Below are 19849 nucleotides of genomic sequence, written 5' to 3' on the forward strand. Positions count from 1 at the left end.
GCCGTAGTGCATTAGGAAAAAGATGGTATTGATCTTTACAAGACTTCCAGAGCTCCAACCAAGTATTGCTAACGCCAAAACTCAAAGCCCTCTACGAGTGTATGACGGCATCAAGTCCAGGCTGTCATCGGTAACTACAACTTAAGACGTTATACACTTACTGGATTAAAACTACAGTTTGTACACATTAAATTTATGATGATATAAATAATATAAAAATTTTATAACATTGAAGGCAAAGTCTGCCCAAAAGGGACCGCCATTTATTTTTTCTGTGTTTCAGACAATACACATTCTTGGCTACTGACCTTTCTTTTTAGGCTACTTGTCGCCAGAAGTTAAAAAAGTCCTTTTATAAAACACAAAATATATCCAATTAAAATTACAAGTAATTTCTAAAAAAGGAACGTGACATACAGACGTCTTGCTTGCATCAATCATATTTCCGTTGGGGTGTTACTGCTTTTATCTACCAAAAAAAGCGCTGGAAAATGTAGATTTTAAGAAAGCTACCCCCGGTGACTATATTTGTAGAATTTCATCTGTCAATGTTCCTCTGATGGAGATTATTATTTTATAACATTGAAAACAAAGACAAGTAGCCTAAAAAGAATGGTCAGTCGCCAAGAACGTGTATTGTCTGGAACACAGAAAAAATAAATGGTGATCCCTTTTGGGCAGACTTTATCTTCAATGTTATAAAATAATAATCTCCATCTGACAAACATTTACAGATAATATAAAAATATTTAAAAAACTTTTATTACAAGGAAAGAAAGGTCTTTACATAAAATAACGAATCTGTCGTTTCGAATTATAGGGTTTGTAAAGAATGATATTAATAATTGGGCTACAATTTAAAAAATTGTAGACCTATAAATTCTCACTGTCGTCTCTGTCTGTCTGTTTGTCTTTCCTTAATCTCGAGAACGGTGTCAGATAGATAAATGTCGAGACGAGGCGTGGAATGCTTAGGAGTAGGAGGCTCGGTTAACTCGGTTAACATTTGAGCCGGAAGTTACGTTATTACAATTGAAAAATGTTTTCCAAAACGGAGTTAGAAAAATGTCCGGCGTGATTTAAATGTCAACAATAAAAGTATAATGTACAGTGGCTAGACGCTTCTAAACTGAAGTTTATTGTAACGAAAATTTGCGCCGGCATTGTGACCATGTCGCAATAAATAATTGTTCGTAAGTTATAATAATATTTTAAGAACACGGTATAATTTGATATTAATTATTGAAATAGATCTCACTTTATGAGGTTATGGTATATAAAAAATATATAAAATAAATAACTTAATTGAAAAGAAACACGTGATTTTCAGTCTACACCGGTAGTTCGTATATAGTTAATGGAGTCTTCAGCCCAGTAAGATTTCCACATTTGATTTCATTTCCCTCGAAACAACCACGAGAAAGATAACCCAGAGCAGAGGAATATCAGGAGAGAAGTCCTCTATCCATCTGTCACTGACAACGATATCCCGTTCACTTTTACAGAGACAGCTGCTGTTATTAAATCTCTACGGAACAATAAGGCTCCCGGATTTTCATCTAATTTATTCACGAAAGTAAAAAGGACAGACGGATAGATGAACACCAGTGGGAATTTATAGGTCTGCAATTTTTTTCAAATTGCCGTTCAATAATCTTATTTAAAAGAGTATATATATATATATATACATAAAAGCCAAATATATAACATATTATATACACGGTCTATATAGGCCTATATACATTCCCACTGTCGTCCGTCAGTTCGTCTGTCTTTCCTAAATCACGAGAATGGAGTTACATAGATGAAGACGACACCAGATATGGAACCATTAGAATTGCAGGCCCCGATTAACACAAGTATACGAATATCCGAAGCAAACCGGAAGTTATTTCAATTCAAAATTTTCACCTGAAAGCAGTTAATAGATGACCGGCACGACAGTATTGCTGGCGGAAGAGTCTGATGTACAGGGGCACGTCACTTCTAATTTGAGATAGAAAGCACATATTTTAAATTAAATAAATTAAAAATATGATTAAAAATTACAGCCGAAATTGTGACGAAGTCAATAAATAATTGCTCGTTTATTTTGTCTTCAAATAAGATAATAAAAGATCTCATAAACTTTAACTGTTAATAGTAAAGTATTTACATTATTATATACGTTATTAATCTTATAAGAATGACATTAATAATTTTTAAATATTGTTTTCCATTCCTAAACACATTTGTATTTTTCTTATGGTGTCCCTTTTGTCTAAAAGGAATAGTTATTAATGTAATTTATAACAGGAAATTTTTTAATATTTTGTTATACTTTTTTTTTAATTGACGATAATAATAAACATGACAATTTATTTTATTCTCAACAATTTTAAAACTCATCTTTGCCCTCAAAGGTAACTTTAAGGATAAAGATGACTTTTGTTCTTTGTTCTTTAATAGCCTACGTATTAACACATTTCCGTTCTTATCCTTTCCTCAAATTTATGAAATAATTATCAAAAAACTATATATTTTAATATGTTGATATTGCGCCATCTGTTACGATATTTTATTTAAAAATTTTTGTACAAATAATTATTATAAAACAGCAAGAAGCATAATTTTGAGGGTAGGGATGAGTTTTGTAAAACTTGTAAATACTAATAACGAGTAAAATCTTTATTAAGTTCGAACTTACTCGACATATGACACATTACCCCTTATATCGCCACCTCCTTGATATTTAACCACCCAAATTTAATATAATCAATCACCCTAATACAGAACTCTTCCTGCAAAATTTCAAAGATTTCCGACAAATACAGAGTAGTATGGGAGTTATTAAGCTTGAAATTTGATAAACATAATCGTGCCCCTCACACATACATTAACATCTATACATGCAAAACAAACCCCGATTTTTTTGCATTTCTCGATGTTCCAAAGTCCCTTGAGTCTAAATATGTAAAGATTTTGGAGGAGTCATTTTTGATCTATCACCATACTTTCATACATATAGCAAAATAGGGACAATAACCTAGAAATACCATACTTTCATATCATATATAGCAGAATAGGGAAAGTAAAAGTTATTTGAAATCATATTTATTACAGGCCCCTAAATTTTTTCGTAAGTATAATCTCTTTCCGAGATCTTATTGTTAATCCTCCAATTTTTATGGCGTTCTTTTCTAAGATAGTTTAATTTTTACGTCTAGGATCATCGTCAAAATCATCCTCGACGTAAAGACCTCGATACACTCAAAAGTTTAGAATCCGATTATGGTTCGTGGCCCATTCGGTGGGGTATTTTCATGAGCCTTTACTCGGGTTGCAGTATTCAGCAATGGATTCGATTTCTTATTAGATAAACGTTCTTCATTCCACGTATTTTCTCGAGAATTTGTAGATCGAAAACCATCATCATTGGAGACTTGTAGCCTATTCTTTGGGGTTAGAAATGCTAATCCTCTCGATGTATCATTCAACCAAGGTTCAGCAGTGAACATATCCGATTCTGTATTTTGTAACTGTTCTTCAAGTTGTTCCTCGGATGTCGGATTCATTTTTGCTTTATTCAAAACAATATTGCCTGAAAATAAAAAATATACGTCTACTTTTACTGAAATTCCGTATTCCACATTGTTTGATTCGCCTTATGGATGTATCTAGGCTATTTTCCATAAATCTTGAACTCGTGTTCGAGCAAACAAATTTGTGGATAATTTTTAATTCTATTTTTATTATTTTAAGAATAGAACGGAATATATTCGGAGCTATTAATAAATAGTAATTAATTTAAGCATACTAAAGTTAAACCTGTTTTTGACAGAAGTTCAACGTCGCATATCCTCATATTATTTGTAAGATTCTTAAGCTGAATAGTTATCATTGAATTCTTGTCTTCATGCTTCATAGGAAAGATGCATATGACGGAATAATAGTTTTCTTTAAGTAAAAACACACGATTATTCTGTGCAAAATACTGTATACAGTAAATTCTATGTAAAATTTATTTACCAGCAAGTTTATCAACTATATAGTTACATGAGTTCTTGTCGTTAAATAGGTCAAAAGTAGGAGGGAACAGTCCTGTAAATAATATTTCAAAATTTTAATAAGTTTAAATTATATATCCTAACTTATAACCTGTAACCTTACCGTAAATTAAAAGCTTTAAATAAATATATTCGTAAGTTCCGTCGTATGAAAAGTTTATAAAAAAATTTCTTCCAGGTTTACTGCAGCTCCTATTAATATTTTCTAATTTTATATTAAGTAACGTATACCGGATAGGTCTGTCTATTAAAATAAAACATTTAAAACGATTAATTTTAAAGAATAATGAGAATTATTTTGGAGATAATGCAACTTTCCTTATACATATGTAGCATAGCCGAAATGTCAGTTATATAGATCGATTAACTAGTTTTTGGACCGTTTAATAACAGAACAGACTGCACTGGTTTAGCCAAAATGCATGAAGACCGGAAGAAATTATAGTCGAAAAAAATATAAAAATAGAAGTGGAGAGTAACAGAGAAAGAGCAGTCCGGCATTGTGACGATGTCATAATAAATAATTGTCTTCCAATAGAACATTTTTAATAAAATGAACGTATTAATTAAGTGTTAATTAAATTAAAATGTAAAAACGCTTTCTACAGTTTCTAATTTTATGTTATTCGTTATCTTTGAAATTTATATATATTAGTTCGTTTTTGGGTGGATATCAACTGTCTTTCGGGACTTTTACATTTATTTGTAAAAATAAATAAATAAATGAAATAAAATAAATTATTATTATTATTATTATTATTATTATCGTCAATTGAAAAAGTAAGAAAATATTTCAAAAATAGTCTGTTATAAATTACGTTTAATGATTATTCTTTTTAGACAAAATGAATACTATAAGAAAAAATACAAATTTGTCTAGAAATAAAATACAATATTTAAAAATTATTAATGTCATTCTTGTAAGATTAATAACGTATATTATAATGTAAATACTTTACTATTAATAGTTAAAGTTTATGAGATTTTTTGCTATCTTATTTGAAGACAAAATAAATAATCTTACTTAAAAGACTATACTGTGTATATATTGTATACTGTAAATATAATATGTTATTTATTTGGCTTTTGTTAAATTACAGTATTTACATTCCTTATATACAATTAGGCTGCAATTTATACATTCACACTGTTGTTCAACTATCCGTCTGTCCTTTCTTACTTTCGAGAATGAATTAGATGAAAATCGATACCAAATGTGGAAAACTTACAGGCCGAGGCCTTCATTAACTATGTACAAACCTCTGGTCTGGATATGAAGTCGCATGTTTCTTTTCAATTAGATTATTTACTGTTTATATTTTTTATACATCATAAGCTCATAAAGTGAGATCTATTTCAATAATTAATATCAAATTATACCGTGTTCTTAAAATATTATTATAATTTACGAACAATTATTTATTGCGACATGATCATATGCCGGGCTGCAAATTTTCGTTACAATAAACTCCAGTTTAGAAGCGTCTAGCCACTGTACATTATACTTTTATTGTTGACATTTAAATCACGCCGGACATTTTTCTAACTCCGTTTAGGAAAACATTTTTCAATTGTAATAACGTAACTTCCGGCTCAAATGTTAACCGAGTTAACCGAGCCTCCTACTCCTAAGCATTCCACGCCTCGTCTCGACATTTATCTATCTGACACCGTTCTCGAGATTAAGGAAAGACAAACAGACAGACAGAGACGACAGTGAGAATTTATAGGTCTACAATTTTTTAAATTGTAGCCCAATTATTAATATCATTCTTTACAAACCCTATAATTCGAAACGACAGATTCGTTATTTTATGTAAAGACCTTTCTTTCCTTGTAATAAAAGTTTTAAAAATATTTTAAAATTATTTACATAAATTAACATATAAACATAGTGTCATAAATTTAATGTGTACAAACTGTAGTTTTAATCCAATTTGTCTATAACATCTTAAGTTGTAGTTAACGATGACAGCCTGGACTTGATGCCGTCATACGCTCGTACACGGGCTTTGAGTTTTGGCGTTAGCAATACTCGGTTGGAGCTCTGGAAGACATGTAAAGATCAAGAGCATCTTTCTCCTAATGCAGTACGGCCTTGTCACAGATTTGTCAAACAACATTACTCTGCTAATGCGCATTTTTTACATTCCGGTCAAAATTCGTGAAATAAGTTGTACTGTACATACATTGCTGAGTATTCTGGATTTAATAATTCTAGTTCTCTGCGAATTGCTAAATTTAGGATTTTTCATGCAAACAGCATGGTATCCATGAAACCATGTGTTTTCGAATTCTGAAAGTTAAACGTATGTGCAACTTAAATGTCATTAATATATACAATGTAATTCTTATTGTATGTCGTTCAGTTTAGCTTCACTCTGATTAATTGTATAATTTAAATTTACATACAATTTATTCACATAGAATTGTAAAATAAAAGTTTCATTTTTAAATGTGATCAACACAAATAAAACTTTACTTTTTTAATATTTTTATGGTTAAATATTCTACGTATTATTTACGTTAACATACTGATTAAATTTCATTAAAAATATGAAACAAATGCTGCTATATAAAGGACATAAACTTACCCTAGAGTTTGGTGAACACAAGTACAGTATTCATTATGAAATACAAACTGATTGCAACATTAATAATATTGAAAATTTTCATGTTTCTTTTCTACTTCGATAGGCTGAAATGTGAACTTTATGTAAAACATTCTGTTTATTATAATAAATCAATGTAATTTGTTTACAATAACAAATAGACCAATTAACAAAAATTGTGTGATTTCTTAGAATTGATGTCAAGTGTAATCTATTTTCAAAATTAAATATTTATTTTTCAAATGTAAACTATCGAATAGCATTATCTAAATAATTTTATTCATTTTTAAACATATATTAATCCAAAATATAACATATATTAAACAGCTTGAGAGCCACGGATTATGTTTAAAATATGTAAGTTCGCAGTTTGAGCTACAGCTGAAATATTTAGCTCAAACTGTTCGTTTTGATCACGTGTGTAATTTGACAGCCGGATGGACGAATGGTTACGGTTATAGACTAGCGCTGTGGAAAACCCGGGATCCAATTCTAACGGATCGAAAAATCATAGCAAAAAGGCGTTCAAAAGTACTCACAGGGTGGAAAGAGCAAAAAACAGAGAGATGTGTCTAATTCGTTATTCGGGTGTCTAAACGTTATTCGTTTAAAATTAGTGAAGAAACTCCATTTACTCACTATGTTCGTCATTCAGGATTCTACGCATTTTTATTTTATACATTTTATTTATTTCGCTACGCATACTGCTACTATGCAGCGTCTTTCGCTTCTTTTATATAAAGACATGTTTCATGAAATTTTTTGTGACGCAATATTTAATACAATGTGTTCAAGAAACGAGTTGAACATTTTGGCGAAATAGTTAGCCAGCCGTTGATGAGGTCGTAACCCGCCATCAACTATTAGTTTTCAGTAGCAGTCGGTCATTGGAATGCTCGCTAATGCATTATGTAACACGATTAAAAAATAAAAATTTATCTTTTTTCGTTGTTAAATGAGTTATGCCCCGTCGTTACTTCTTTATGGGAAATATAGAAAATTACGGGTACATGAACCGAGATTAAATCATAATGATTAAGAAATCCCATTTCACTGATATAATCAATCAAAAAGTAAGACGTACAATCAAACTTCAGCAATCTCCATTGAGTTTCCATTAATCATGTTAATTATAAAAGTTCTTATAATATGTAAGATTAATTTATTATAAATTTGATTGATACTTTATAGCTGATTTTAAATGCAACGAAAAAATGGAGTAATTTGTTGGAGAATTTGTAACTGTTATCAGATTTTTCTAGTTGTTTTTTGTCAACATATCGATATTTGATAGTTGTGTAAGTTTGGTTCGAAACAACATATCATGTTCCGTTACGAATATAAAAAATTACACCATCCTGTTGTAAAATGGGCGCTGATTTGCAATATTGGATAAAAGTATTTGAACATTCGGTCTTTTAGTGTAGGCTCTTATCTTCCTCAATGCTGTATGATTTATAGATTATGACTCCGCCGTAAGACTCCAAAAGATTCGAAATACATGTAGCCTTTGTTATATTTTTTATACATAAAACATATTTCAGCAATTCATAATCACTATAAGAACCAGAACTAGAAATTGCCGTCGTGTGTGACACCATCACGTAATCATGTTTTTGTCTTCTGAAATAGATTGTGGCTTTCAAACTGATAAAGTTCTCCATCTCTAATCTAATATTTAAAAATATACATAGTTTAACCTTCGAATAGCAGAACCGAGAAGTTTGTCCGCTATTTAGCGGTAAATATGATAGCAGTCCTATTTGAAGAATTTGGGAATTGTAAAAATGTCCGTTAAACAGCGATATCTGCCATTCGGGAGTGTTCGTTAATGCAGGTTTTATTGTATATTGTCTATAGAGCGTCACACCATCAATAATATATAATTGAAAATGTATTGTAGATATCACTTTCAAAATAATATCTCATAAATACCGTGTGAACGTATAAAATGAAACTAAAAATTGTTTCATAGCTAAGTCATTTTAATGTTATACAATTTTGAAACACAAAGAACTTTTATACATCATATAATGACACACAGAATGTTTTTGCAAAAGTAATAATAAATTTTATGTTTTATTAACGTAGCCATACGCAATTCATTGTACAAAAACTGTAAACTAATAAAATTATCCTATCTGAGTTAAAAAAGTAAAACGTGGTGCACTAGTAACCCCCTCTTCTTAATCGAAGTTTCTGTTTTACGAGTTTCGGGCATACTTTTGTTTGAATCTTTCAACTATGTTGTCATAATGTCGAGTTCTATGTCGTCGAGGAAAGATACATTTGGTCTTACTATTTTTTCTTTATATCTTCTTCATTAATAAATGTGTCCGAACTTTCTTCATATGTTTCTGTAGCAGCAGCATAAGGCTTTCTCTTAGTTGTTATTATACACTTGCCATGTCTTTTTGTAGTAAGCTGTGTCGTAGATGTTTCTATAGGCTTATCAGGTCTCTTCGTAGTAAGCTGTTTCGTAGTTGTAATAGGCTTCGTAGGCCTTTTTGTAGTAGGCTGTTTCGTAGTTGTTTTTGTAGGCGTCGTATGCCTTTTTGTAGGCTTCGTAGGCCTTTTTGTAGTACGCGGTTTCTTAGTTGTTCTACCTGGCCTTCTAGTTTTTTTATTCCTGAAATAACTTTTTGTAGTAGGCCGTTTCGTAGTTGCTTTTAAATTAACGATAAAACTGTTCTCAACAGCAGCAGCGTCAGAATTTTTTGAAAATTGTCTGTCGAATATTGGATCTGTAGCCTGTTGAATATTTCTTTCAGATTTCAATATATCGTCGTCGTTGTTGTCATTAGATATTTTTATTTCATCCCGACTTATATCTTCAATTGCTGTATTATGTAGATTAAAGTCTGTAAATCAAAATAATTTCGGAAATTTTATTTTAATAAAGCTAAAACGGCAACTTGTAAATAAAAGTTTTAACATAAGTTTTGAAATTACACACCTTCACGTTCACGCATTGATGGATTAATGTTGTCAACTATAAGTAAAAAGAAATTTACAGATTTTATTAACCTAATATTTTATTGTAATTTTGATAAATTTATTATAAAATCATTAATTTTTTGATGAAAAATTCAATTTTACTGGTAAAAAAATTGAAAATTAACCTGTATCACGTAACATATCAATTCTACAGATTTTTATAAATTTGGTGTCGTGAAATAATTCCATGTCTACTATTGAATTATCTGGCACTTCGTTCAGCGGTAGGACGAATTCGACTGATGTAAACATATCTGTAAATAATAAAATCATTTTATTTAGATGAAGTAAATTATAAATATCAACAAATGACTAAAATAAGTAAGTGCGTTTTCATAATTGTATAAATGCTATTATTTAATAAATTTATAATTTGAAAAACAAAAAAAAAGGAAGTACAAAAGAGAATTTCTACCCATTTCTATTTCTCTAATAATGAATTTTGATAAAAACATTTGGTATTTCAATATTACTTAAAATGTATTTATTTATCAACGCCAGACACCGGACATATAGCTGAGCACAATTTTCACATTACTGATACGTCTCGCCGCAATGAGATGAGCAAAGTGGATGAACAATGGAAAATCACTAATCTTTTAGTAAAAAAGAAATATCATTATAAATCAGCTAGAATACATTACGAATATGGATATACCCAGTTGGTTTATATTAGATTGATGAAATAAGGCAATACAATATTTTAGAAATTTGCCAAGGGAGAACCTTCTATGCAAACTGTCCATATTTAAGTGTTAAACACGAGAAAACTTCGAAAACCCTACGTGGCCAGCATCTTAATCAGGCACATACCTGCGACCAACTACTAGTGTTCAGTAGTATTTTCCACTCGTCTGCTTTTAGAGCGTATCACGTGAAATAAAATTGTTTCGCGAAAATAGGTGATACTCGTTTACATACGTTATACAACCTGGAATTACACATTTTCCTAAACATTTTAGATTTCTGTCAAATAGGTTTACGTTTGCCAGGAGTTATCTTGAACACATACATTATTATAAAGTAAATTTCAAAAAACTCATCTGATATACCTGAAATTGGTACAGCATTGTAATTGCATTCTTTCTTCTTAACTGTTATATGAAAATCTGGTGAGAATCCTATAATAAATATTTTAAAATTCAGTTATTTTGTGACATATTCGACTGAAATCACTTAAATTAATTTTTAAACAATTTTATAGAATTTTTAATAAAATAATTTACCAAAAACTAAAATTTTTGTATATAAATTATCATATGTTCCATCGTAGAAAAAGCTTAAAAGAAATTTTGATTCTGGTTTAGTGCATCTCTTGCTAACATCTTCCACATTTCCCTTTGAATTAATCAATAAATAATCTTGTCTGTAATAACTCTCTGTAAAATTTTAAAAAAAATTATTATAATTATCATTGATTTTATTCGATAAAATTTCACTTAAGTCAATCATTAAGTAGAATATTAAAGCATTAAACAACAACAGGAAAATTTCAAATTATAATTTGATATCGATCCGTCTATACTGTAACAATAAACTGGAACTGTGATATATGATGAATAAATAGTTTTAAAAATATATTTATTTAACTGAAAGCCGAGTGATTGATGACTGATCGATTGGTTCTATTGTTTGAGTAATGGCCAGACCGACACTAATTATTCCTATTACGAGTGAGCCTGACCAACAGTAGAATGAATTAGAGAGACTCAAGAAAGGATAAGTCTTATACATTATTCTTGACAGTACGAATACAAAAAAAAAAAAAAAAAAAAAAACCAGCAACGAATTGCTTAACTTTCCCGCCAACAACATTTAAAACTGCGTATGGTATCATCTGTTATGATAATTTCTTTAAGAACTTTTTATATAATTAATTATTATAAAATGGCAAAAAAACTTAATGTTTTGGGTAGGGTTGTGTTTTATAAACAATATCGTAAACGCTAATAACGAATAAAATCTGCATTAGATCCGACTCTTTATCTCCCTACCCTTCGACTTTTAACTACCAAAATTTAGTAGTATCAATTCCCCTAATATACAAATCTCCCTGCGAATTTTCAGAAATTCACGACAAGAACCACGAGAGTTATTAAGCTTCAAGTTGGTTAAACAAAATCGCGCGCCCACACCCACACACAGGCACACATCCATGCATACAGAAAACAACCAAATATTTTGTATTTCTAAACGTTTTAAAGACCCATGAGTCGAAAGATACAAAAATCTTCATTTTTTGACCGATCGCCACACTTTCCCTCTGTATACACAGTACAACAGAGCCGTAGAAATGATTGTTCAGAATAGAGTAAAATATATTATTTTCTGTAGTGCAAAAAGATATTTTTTGACTTCACAATCGTCAAAAATAAAAATGCATCAGCCACTATAGTCACGTTCGAGTAATTTGATTACACCTCATTTAAAATAATTTTACCTGATTTAATTTGATTTCTCTTTGTTAAAGTCTTATCTACTTCTGTTTATACAGAATAACTGTTACATTGCCTATTACATAATATTGTTATGCAAAAAACTTTACGATTTCATCGTATCTCTAATATAATATAAATAAGTAAATAGCAGACGTCTTCCTGTTACGTTCATTGAATACTATGGCAAAAATCTAGGGTGTATGGTAGACTTGATGGATCTGGGAACAATGTATAGGCCTAATGTTGTGCATATTTTATCGGCCTGCTCGACAGTGAATAATATAGCAATATTTTTTGAATTTTCAATATAAATATTATCATAATTTTCTTGATATATCTCTGTATAAGACATTGGTAAAATAAAATAAAAAGTAAGCATCTTATCTTTTGATTTATATATTAAATCATATTTATAAGTCACACAGACAATTATTATGTTAAAATGATAAAGAAATATTTATAAAATATAGAAAAATGAACCTCACCATCTGGTAGAAATGCAAATATAACGTTCAGCATAAAGAATAAATCGACTATAACGTGAAGAATAACAATTAAAAATTTCATATTTGTCCTTTTCTTCGGCGATGTAGTGAGTCTAGCTTATAAATTTCCCCTTTTATAACAGTTAGCACCTATTTGTTTGTCATAATAAAGCTATAAATATATTCAAATTCTTGTCTTTTCCTAGAATATGTACACAGAATTTGATCACTTGTTTACAAATTCACTTTTTAAAACGAAAATTGTTATTTTTGAATTGGAAACTACCTTTTCATATAAAGTAATTAAAGTTTAAAAATTCTGTGTTCAAAGTCAATATTTTCTGGTATTTTTCTGCGTTTTTAATGTTCAATATTTTGTGTAAATCATTTAGAAGGGAAGCCAGGAAAGGTTAGAATAGTACGTGGTTTGGTTTTATTATTATTATTATTATTATTATTGAATAAACTTTAATGTTAGAATGTTAACTGTTAAGTAATCAGATGTGGCAATTAGTTGGATGTCATTATGTATTATCTGTTTTAATGTTTTATAAACAGTATTTACAGAAAAAAATTCTGTTTTACATTGTGTTTGTTTCAATTTACTCCATACTTCGGGTATATTGAAACGGAGAATGGGGGTAAGTTGGAACTACATATTCTGGCTATTGTGAAATCGTGACAATGCTGCTAGCTTTCTCAATGTAATGAGTGTTATCGCTTTTTTAGAGTCCGTAAAGATCTCCTTTGATGTTGCGATACGCTACATCTATCTTCAAGAATATATTGCTGGTGAAATGGTCGAGACGGTTGTGGATGCTTTGTTTAGTTAGATCTGTTAGTAAGAACAAAGATGGCATCGAATGGGGAGAAATAATGTGCATAATATTTCCGCCAAAAATGCTTCCTGGTTATTCATATTCTTCTTACCTTTCTGCACATATCTCTACTACATGAGGTATTTTGCTAGCCTTTGCCACAACATGAACAAACTCATTCGATTCCAAAACACTTCTAACTGCATTCAGCATCATCTCTTCACTCAGTTCTGTGTTTACTTTTATCGTTTCGTACCATCCTAAGAAACGGAGAATTTGTACATCTTAAAGACTGCAACTACGAGAAACGTTGGAACAGTTTGCCCCACCCCGTTGTTGCTACTTGCCCCGAGAGGTCTTTCCGACGATAAAATTTAATATGAAAATGACATTTAGGTTTGCTTGACTGAACTTTAATAATTCTGCGGGATAACATCCATTCCTCTTGTAGACCAATATAGAAAAGATTCCCATTGAAGGAGACGAGGATTTTGGAGTTACTTTAGAAAGAACTGTATATTAATGATGGGATATCGTTATTAATTCAACTAAATTTAAAGCAAAATACTAAATTGGAAGGAATGATTGCTTGACTGGGAGTAGGTACTGTACATGTACTGTACGTCGGTACTTTCATAGAATTGTGAAAGTATTGTAAATAAATCCGATTCTTTTTGGAATTTTCTGTGTACTTTTGATTTCTTAATGAAGACGTGATGGGATGGCATGACTGTAATTTCCGATTTTCATAACATGAACAACTTTTTTTGTTTTTCAGGAAGCAGGTTATCGAAAGACTGATAGAGGTCGTTTTATTGTGTGGCGGGATGCTTTTGATAATTAATTTTTTGAAAGTGTATATTTTAGAAAAAGACAGGCATTGGATCGTTATGGAATTAACAATAGGGCATCTAGTAGTTTCTTTTTGTTTTATGTATGTAAGACTTATTATATGAAATATTATTTGGACAGAAATAGTCAGATTGGTTTGCTGTTACAAGATAGATTTTTTTTTATTAGTGATTTTAATGCTCGCATTAATGCGGTGCTACAGGAATGGATTTATGACTGTAATGAGGATCTTGGTCAGGGTTGAATGTCGAGGCTGTCACAAGACATTTTAAAATGTCGCAACGTTTTAGCTGGCAGCTTTGTAAACTGTCAGTTCATTCTCCCCGTTGTTTTTCTCGCAGGCGTTTGGTTTCGCGTAAAATGTCCAAAGGTTTCTACAAATAATCAAATAACAATCGCGGTTACATCGGATAACAAATTTTTAACAATGTATAAATTTTTCCCTTTTTTGACGGCCCGCAGGGAGGTATGGGTGTTTCCTCTGCGTTTCGTCATATTCGTTTCCCTCGGGAGAAGAGGGTTTTTTAAAACTTCTATGGCAAGTGTTGCACAAGCGTAGAGTAATAGGGTGTTTTTTTTCGTGCGGCGTTTACGAACATTTAGTGTTGTATTGGATCTTATTTGAACATTTAAGTTACGTAGGCAAAAATTTCATGTTTTATAGACTGAGCAATTTATATCAATTAAAAAAATTCCATTAAAAAAAAATGCCAAAAGGGGGTTTTAAAATCGAATATATTCGCATTCCTTTTCAGGTTCTTCGGAACACAAATAGGGATTCGATACTTAGTTTGATCGGTCTGTCACACGCAAATTGTAGATGTAGAAGCTACTTCCGACACACGTAGATACGTAGAGTCCGAGGATCGCGTGCCATCAGTAGGTGTGTTTGTCTTCCTTTCTCGAAGTTTTCCAACAGAAATAAAAATTTTTTTTGGACATTTGGAGTGAACTTTATTCCATTTTCTACTGGATTGAGACGATGATGGGGTGTCTACACTTTTCACATTCTACAAGGTTGACATTATGAATAGTTTAGAGTTCGCCTATGTGGCAAGCCTAAGTTACTTCCGCGTCTGAAACTGTCACATTAATCGGTTGTGTGATCTTCGAAGAAGTCAAGGTTATTCGTTTACAAGTCCCCGACTTCTAAGAGCAAATATATTTGAGCGGATGCTTGTCGATTAACTAGTGTTTCCGTTGTGTCTACGAGGCCCGGCTGAGTTGACTCCAAAATAAACTCATTCCAAGGATTTCTAGATATAGGCTGTGAGTATTCTGAGGTGGATGACTCGGAAGCTTTTGCTTCGGACTTAGGTTAGTCCGCTGCAAAAGATCCAAAATCCATTTGCGCGAGCGCGAGCTTCATCTGCTTAGCGTGCATCCTCTTCCCGTTGTGCATGTGCTGGATAATAAAGTCGACCGGACTTGTCTCCGCTTCTATCCTATAGAGTCCTTGCCACCTTGGGGCCAGTTTTCTCTTTAACCCTAATGGGATAGTTACTTCCGTTATGAAAACTCTGTTTCCTATAGAAAATTTATAAGGCTTATTCATTCGCTGCTGGTATAATTTCCTATCATTTGCAGCCTTGTCAGCGTTCTCCTGGGCCAACTTGTGTGCTAAGAGCAACTTCGACCTTAATTCGCTTGCATAATTCTTTCTGACTAGGTCTATTGTGTTCAGTTACGATATCAAACGGATAAACTGGGTCTCTTCCGTACAACAAGTAATATGGTGTCTCGTTTGTACTGGAATGAATTGTGGTGTTATACACAAAAAGGGCGTAAGGGATCATTTCATTCTAATTGCGCTGGTCTTCATCTACATAATGCGTTAGGATATCTATAAAGGTTTAAAAGCACAGGAGTTATTAAGCTGAAAATGGAAATTGAAAATGGTTGAACTAAATCGGTTGGTACACATTGTAACATCCGTTTGCACTTCTCTACGTTTTGAGACTTCCCGAGTCCAAAAGAGTAAAAATCTGAGAAAGTCATTTTTTGACTGATCGTCATTCTTTTCCTTTGTACTACACTGTATAACAGCCCGGAAAGTAATAATGACGACGATTCTGATTATTTTTTTAAAAAATACAAAATAAAACGATTTAAAAAAATTAATTAAACATTAACATTTGACATATGTACTGAGTATATAAGTTCACATTTATTGGCTTGTTTGATGATGGCATTGGCATTTGGTAAGCATGTATGAATAAAAATAGTAAATACAGTCTTATACAAACAAATTAGTTTAATAAAAACGTTGTACAGTACATAATATACGAGTATATTGGGTAATATATAAGTGTACAGATACATTAAACTAAGTCAAGAATGAGAAATATAACATTTAGACTGGTAAAAAAGAGGTTGCTTATTTGGCCATGTTGATTAATTTATTATTTTTCATCTCTGTTATGAACTGAATTACTCCTTACAAAAAAAATCACTTCTATTAAGTCAACATTCACTGAAGCTCTTAAATCATATTTAATAATTTTAAGAGCGGAAAAAAAAACGTTCTACCGAAACTCGGTTGGTGGCAATGCTGTGACAATGAATGTTGTATTTTGGATAAGGGGCTGTCCATAAATTACGAAAGGGCGATTTTAGCCATTCTGGACCCCCACCCACCCCTGTGTAAGAAACCGTAATATTTTCTTTGATCCCCCTCCCCTTCCCTATCTTATGTAATATTTAGGCATAATTTTATAGAAAGATTTTAACAAAAATAAATTTTTTAAATGAAACCCTAAAAACCTTAGGTCCAAAATATATAATTATTAATTAGTTAATTAATATGTACTCGCACTATTATTTATAAAAGACTATGTGAACAAATTTAAAAATATAAAAATTTAATAAATTCGAATGAACAATTTATTTTAAGAACTTTATTTTTTAATTGTTAACAATCTTTTTATTATTATTATCATTAATCAACGTCATATTATTCATTTTTATATTAATTTTAATTTTTCCAAAAGGACACAAAATATTTTGACAGATCGACTAGCTTGTGCACGTGTAAACAGAAACTTCATACAAAATAAAACAAGAGATAATAGAAACCACATTCCGTTGCCATATTGATTACATCTTGGCTAAGGCCAAGAAAATAAACTACATGCTGATAAAATGGTGTTCGGTGCACCAGGGAACTAAATCGTAAAGCTTATAAAACTCTATATAATGGGGCAACACAACCAATGCTACTTTACGCGGCCCATAGCTTGAGTCCTGTAACTAGTAAAAATTCAGTAGCAAGTAAATTACTCTCTCTACAAAGACAGTTTATCATCAGAATTTCAAAGTGCTGCAGAACTGTTTCTACTAATGCCTCTCTGATTCTAGCAGAGCTCCTTCCTTTGCCACTATGTATTGTAGAAAAGGTTCTGAACTACTACATCAGAACTACAAACATCAAGGCTCAACAACAGTCTCTACTCCTATCTACGGCTGTTCAAATGCTACCAAATTGCAATTACCCTATCTCTGATCATCATCCTGTAAACAAGGTTACCCCAGGGTACTGTACATTTGGTGTCATCTGCTTCCTCCATGGATAACCATGCAGACATTAATATCAACACAGATGGGTCAAAAGCACCCTTCACGTTGGCTCAAGAATCTGTATCTTCCTCCAAACTGATATATTTTGCTCAAAATATGTTAGAAGGTACAGATACCTCCCCATATCAAGCTGAAGAAGATGCTGTCTACCAAGCTGTTCAGTGGGCCACTTCACTACCAAATAAAACTCTGTCTATCAACATTTACAGTGATTCTTAGTCTGTCCTAAAAGCTCTATTAAATCCCAATTACAATAGCAATAAAATCACATATATCCAGCACCATATTAAAAATCTTGTAAATAAGATAACTTTTGTGTTTGTTCGTGGCCATACTGACATACTAGGAAATGAAAAAGCCGACGTTGAGGCTAAGTCAGCTGCAAAGGACACTGACTTGGAATACACTCACATCCCTCTCTCACGCAGCAGCCTTAAAAATTATATTTATGACAACGCTATGCAAAAGTGGAATCAACAATAGTTGAGCAGTAAAACTGGTAGAATAAGAGGATTATTTTCCTAGTGTTGAATGCAGGTTCTCGTCACCACTTAGAGATTAAACGTTTGCTACTGCTCAACTACTTATTAAGCGTGTATAACCGGACAGAAACTGCCTCTTGCTTTTGCTCTACAGAAAACCTAGACACCATCGACCATATGATCTATCATTGTCCAATTTACGATCAAGATAGACTTATTCTCAAATTAGAAATCTTTACGCTTGGTTTTAGGTGGTCATATCCACTCGATAATCTTGTTCAAAAGTCACTGTTTGATGCTTTTCACAATTATGTTCAAAAAATATGGAAGATAAGATTATTTATAATTTCTAATTTCTAGTTTTACATTTTAGTTTTCACTAAAAACCGAATACTAATTTTATGTTTACTTTGTATCATGAATTTCGGTTTATGTATACTTAGTGTTATCACCCATAAGAGTGGTGCACTTATTCAAAAAAAAAAAAAAAAAAAAAAAAATAGATAGAAACAACTACACGGCCTTTCTCCCATGATAAAAAATGTATCTGCTAGCGTTATTATTCTATCACGTCACACTTGATGGCGTTAGTACAATGAGCGTTCTTAATAGAAATTGCCAAATTACAGCCAAATTCAAAACTCCACCACTCAACGACATCAAAAAATAAAAATAAGAATATTACGTAAGACGAGATCTATTACCCTCCTACCCCTGAGTAAGAAATCGTAAGAAATCCTTGACCCTCACCCACCCCAAAATACCTTACGTAATTTATGGACGGCCCGTAACGTCTGGATAGTGCAATATTACCGTTTTAACATCCAAACTTGAAGAGTGGTCAATGTGATTTATTTTTTCCAGTGCAGTATGAATATCATCTTCAAATTTTGTAAGATTTCCTTTTCTGTCTGTACTCATATTAGAACTTAAGCTTAATTTTGAGGGTAGAGACGAGTTTTATAAAAAAAAAAAAAATAAATAAATAAAAAGTAAGAAAACTAGCAGATGAGTCAGATATTGCTCACTCAAAAAGTAACAATAACGAAGATTAAGATATTTAGATTATAGCCGATTTTATCTGTTTTCACTGGGTGCAAGAATTAGGTCCTCTCTCTTCCGAGACTAATTAGAGAATTTTTAGAGTCTAAAAGTGATGTTCGATTTTTCACAAAAACGCAAAATACTGCATGTAGAATAGTACGGTAGAAACGGAGTTTTTCGGGGTAATCCGTAACTCTTCCCCTTCCCCCCGCGAGAGGAATTTCGAAAAATCCCTTCTTAGTGTACATTCTTATGATATATCCTAACTGTGTACCAAATTTTAACCCTTATCCGTTTGAACTCTGAGCTTATCATTATTATTATTACAATATTATTCTTATTATTATTACTAACCCATGTCGATTATATTATAAGATTGTAAATGCTAATAACGAGTAAAATGTTCATTAAGTCCGACCACACTGGAGATATGACACATGACCCCTTCTATGTCTCTACCCTGTCGACCTTTAGTAAAGAATTTAATAGCATTAATGCC

General features: G+C 31.6%; 1 protein-coding gene across 1 annotated transcript; it reads right to left on the minus strand.

Annotated features, from left to right (window-relative positions):
- Positions 1 to 3257: 3257 nt before the first annotated feature.
- Positions 3258 to 12720, minus strand: LOC136970235 (uncharacterized). Its single transcript, XM_067264661.1, has 8 exons — positions 12579 to 12720; positions 10882 to 11034; positions 10708 to 10776; positions 9781 to 9909; positions 9615 to 9650; positions 9265 to 9519; positions 4009 to 4080; positions 3258 to 3580 (listed from the first exon to the last, which is right to left on the minus strand). The coding sequence occupies exons 1-8, from the start codon at positions 12658 to 12660 to the stop codon at positions 3258 to 3260; spliced, it is 1119 nt and encodes a 372-aa protein (XP_067120762.1). The 5' UTR covers positions 12661 to 12720.
- Positions 12721 to 19849: the final 7129 nt, after the last annotated feature.

Source organism: Centruroides vittatus, unplaced genomic scaffold, assembly GCF_030686945.1.
Source record: "Centruroides vittatus isolate TY-2023 unplaced genomic scaffold, ASM3068694v2 contig_19, whole genome shotgun sequence".
In the NCBI taxonomy this organism is placed as follows: domain Eukaryota; kingdom Metazoa; phylum Arthropoda; class Arachnida; order Scorpiones; family Buthidae; genus Centruroides; species Centruroides vittatus.